Source organism: Chenopodium album, chromosome 8, assembly GCF_948465745.1.
Source record: "Chenopodium album chromosome 8, dcCheAlbu1.1, whole genome shotgun sequence".
NCBI classification, from domain to species: Eukaryota; Viridiplantae; Streptophyta; class Magnoliopsida; order Caryophyllales; family Amaranthaceae; genus Chenopodium; species Chenopodium album.
In genome coordinates this window covers 55179518-55181993 of record NC_137841.1, presented here as the reverse complement: position 1 = coordinate 55181993, position 2476 = coordinate 55179518, and the positions used below count along the sequence as shown (strand labels likewise).

General features: G+C 45.8%; 1 protein-coding gene across 1 annotated transcript; it reads right to left on the bottom strand.

The window, feature by feature from the left end:
- Positions 1 to 231: 231 nt before the first annotated feature.
- On the bottom strand, positions 232 to 1969 carry LOC145643063 (uncharacterized). Its single transcript, XM_081694224.1, has 2 exons — positions 1859 to 1969; positions 232 to 495 (listed from the first exon to the last, which is right to left on the bottom strand). Exons 1-2 carry the CDS (start codon positions 1967 to 1969, stop codon positions 232 to 234), a joined length of 375 nt encoding a protein of 124 aa, XP_081550350.1.
- Positions 1970 to 2476: the final 507 nt, after the last annotated feature.

The following is a 2476-nucleotide window of genomic DNA, read 5'->3' as shown; positions in this document are numbered from 1 at the left end:
TGAAATAGTCAATTCCCATAATAAGAAATTTCCTTCCTCCTGTTGCCGATGGGAAGGGTCCTACTATATCCATCCCCCATAGTGCAAACGAGACGTGATTAAGTGTTGGTGTTAAGTCATTTAGTGGAAATTTAATAGCTGGTGCATATTTTTGGCACTTCTCACACCTTTGCACATATTTTAATGCATTTTCATTCATTGTCGGCTAGTAGTATCCCCGTTTTATTGCTTCTAATACAAAGCTTGGCCTCCCATGTGATTTCCACTAGTACCCTCGTGTATTTCTTTGATAAGCCTAGCTAACTCAAAATCTATGATGCATCTCTGCAAAGGTAGTGAGAATCTCCGTTTGTACATCTTTCCATTATGCATAACAAACCAAACATTGTCTTTCCTCAGCTTACGTGATTCAGCTTTATCTACTGGCAATGCTCCATACTGAATATACCCTAAGATTTTGTCGTACCACAGACTGCCTTTATCAACATATAAGACCTGCTCCGAAGTTTGAACAATACTACTTGTTCAGGGTAAGAAATACCCCATGTACGTGGACCAATCCCGTAGCGACAGGTGGCCCAATCAAAGGATGACACGTGTCACTATGGGAAGATGCCACGTATTCAGGATAAAAATACCCCTGTACGTGGACCAATCCCGTAGCGATACGTGGCCCAATCAAAGGATGACACGTGTCACTATGGGAATATGCCACGAGTTTAAGGCAAACAAAACCCTTGAAATCAGCATTAAAAAGGTCTTATTACATCATGGCCTTACTTCCGAGAGATATTCATGAAAGCCGCAAACGGCGCCCCATATTACACGTGGCGTCACGTGATTGCGCAGCCAATCATGTCATAGAATTTTAGGGTACAAACCCTAAAGTGGCACAAACTCCCACCCCTATAAATACCCTAATCATTTATGATGGGAGGGGTGGATTACGATATTACAAGTAAGAGCATTAAATAGCTCCAACTTCTCTCTACTTTCTCTTTCTAGCATTTTTCATTTCAAATCGCTAACTTGATAGTTAGAGGCGAATATTCCACTAAAAGAATATTCGTTCTTTTTGCAGGAGTCCCAGTCTCATTGCCAGCAGAGCGCGACCAGTATCCGAGGAAATCCAAAAAACACCCGAAACATTTGGCGTCGTCTATAGAGATACTCGTCCGTTATGGCAATAGATGGTCAGACACCTAATCCCGACCCTCGTCCAAGCGAGGACGGCCATGTAGAGGACATAGTCCCTACAATCCTTACCAGCGATCTGCTGACCGCCTCATTTCAAGAGGCCGATGACCCTCCTGTTACCGCAGCCTCTCTGAAGGCCGCGCTCAACAAACTTCGGAAGGAGTTTGAGAGCAGCCGAGCTTCTACCTCTAGGCAGCCGCCCAGAAAGGAGGGGGAAAGAGCTCCAAAGAAAGCTCAAAACAAAGCAACCAATGCAACAGATGCTAGGAACACCTCATTTCGCCGGCCGAATAGAAGGTCTCTAAGGGTGCCACGGACGAATTTCTCTAATCTATTGGCCAAAACCCAGTCAGCTGGGAGAGAGGTAGACGGCCTTGAAGAGAGGAGCCTGAGCCGTCTAGAAGATGGAAGGATGCAAGGGACTACCTCCGGCATAAGCAGCGGGAACGTACCGCTTACTCGGACACGACCTCAACTCCCACTATGCCGGATGAATTTTCCAACCACTCTTTTTCTCAGCATAGAAATTCGGCCATCTCCCGCAGGAGTCAAGATGTGCGGACTCAAACCCCCATTCCAGTGCAACCGCCTCAGTATCAGCCCCCTCAGGGTCTTAAGGGCATTCTAAAGCCGAGCCCCCAGGTCTTCAGACAATATGGACCGTTCGGTCGGACGTTCGGCCAGACTCCCTATTTGGCCGGACAGCCTGTGCAACCTCAGCTAATTGATTGGTAGATGCGATTACTGACTCTTGGAGATAAGCCACCTCCATTTTCACAAGATATTTTAACTGCTACTAAGCCGCCGAAGGTGAAAAGTGTACTCGTGGGAGCTTATGATGGCATGGGCAACCCCGAGAAACATATCACCTCGTACAGGAACATGATGTAATTACAAAGTGTAGATGACGCTACCTGGTGCAAATGTTTCCCGACCACTTTTAAGGGGGTGGCCCAGGATTGGTTCAATAGCCTTCCGGGCAGCTGTATCAATTGCTTTACTACACTTAGTTTGCTGTTCGTGGGAAACTTCTCTTACAACACACCACCTCGAAAGACAAGTCTTAATTTGGCGACAACTGTCCAAGGAAAAAATGAGGGCCTACAGTCGTACGTCCAGAGATTTAACCAAGAAAAAGCCCAAATTCATAATCTACAGGATGAAATGGCTTACTCTGAATTTCTCCAGGGATTAAGGCATAATGGTTTTAAGTTTGACTTGGTAAGAAAAAATATTCGGACATACGCAGATGTTCTACGGGAAGACGAAGCTTATATCG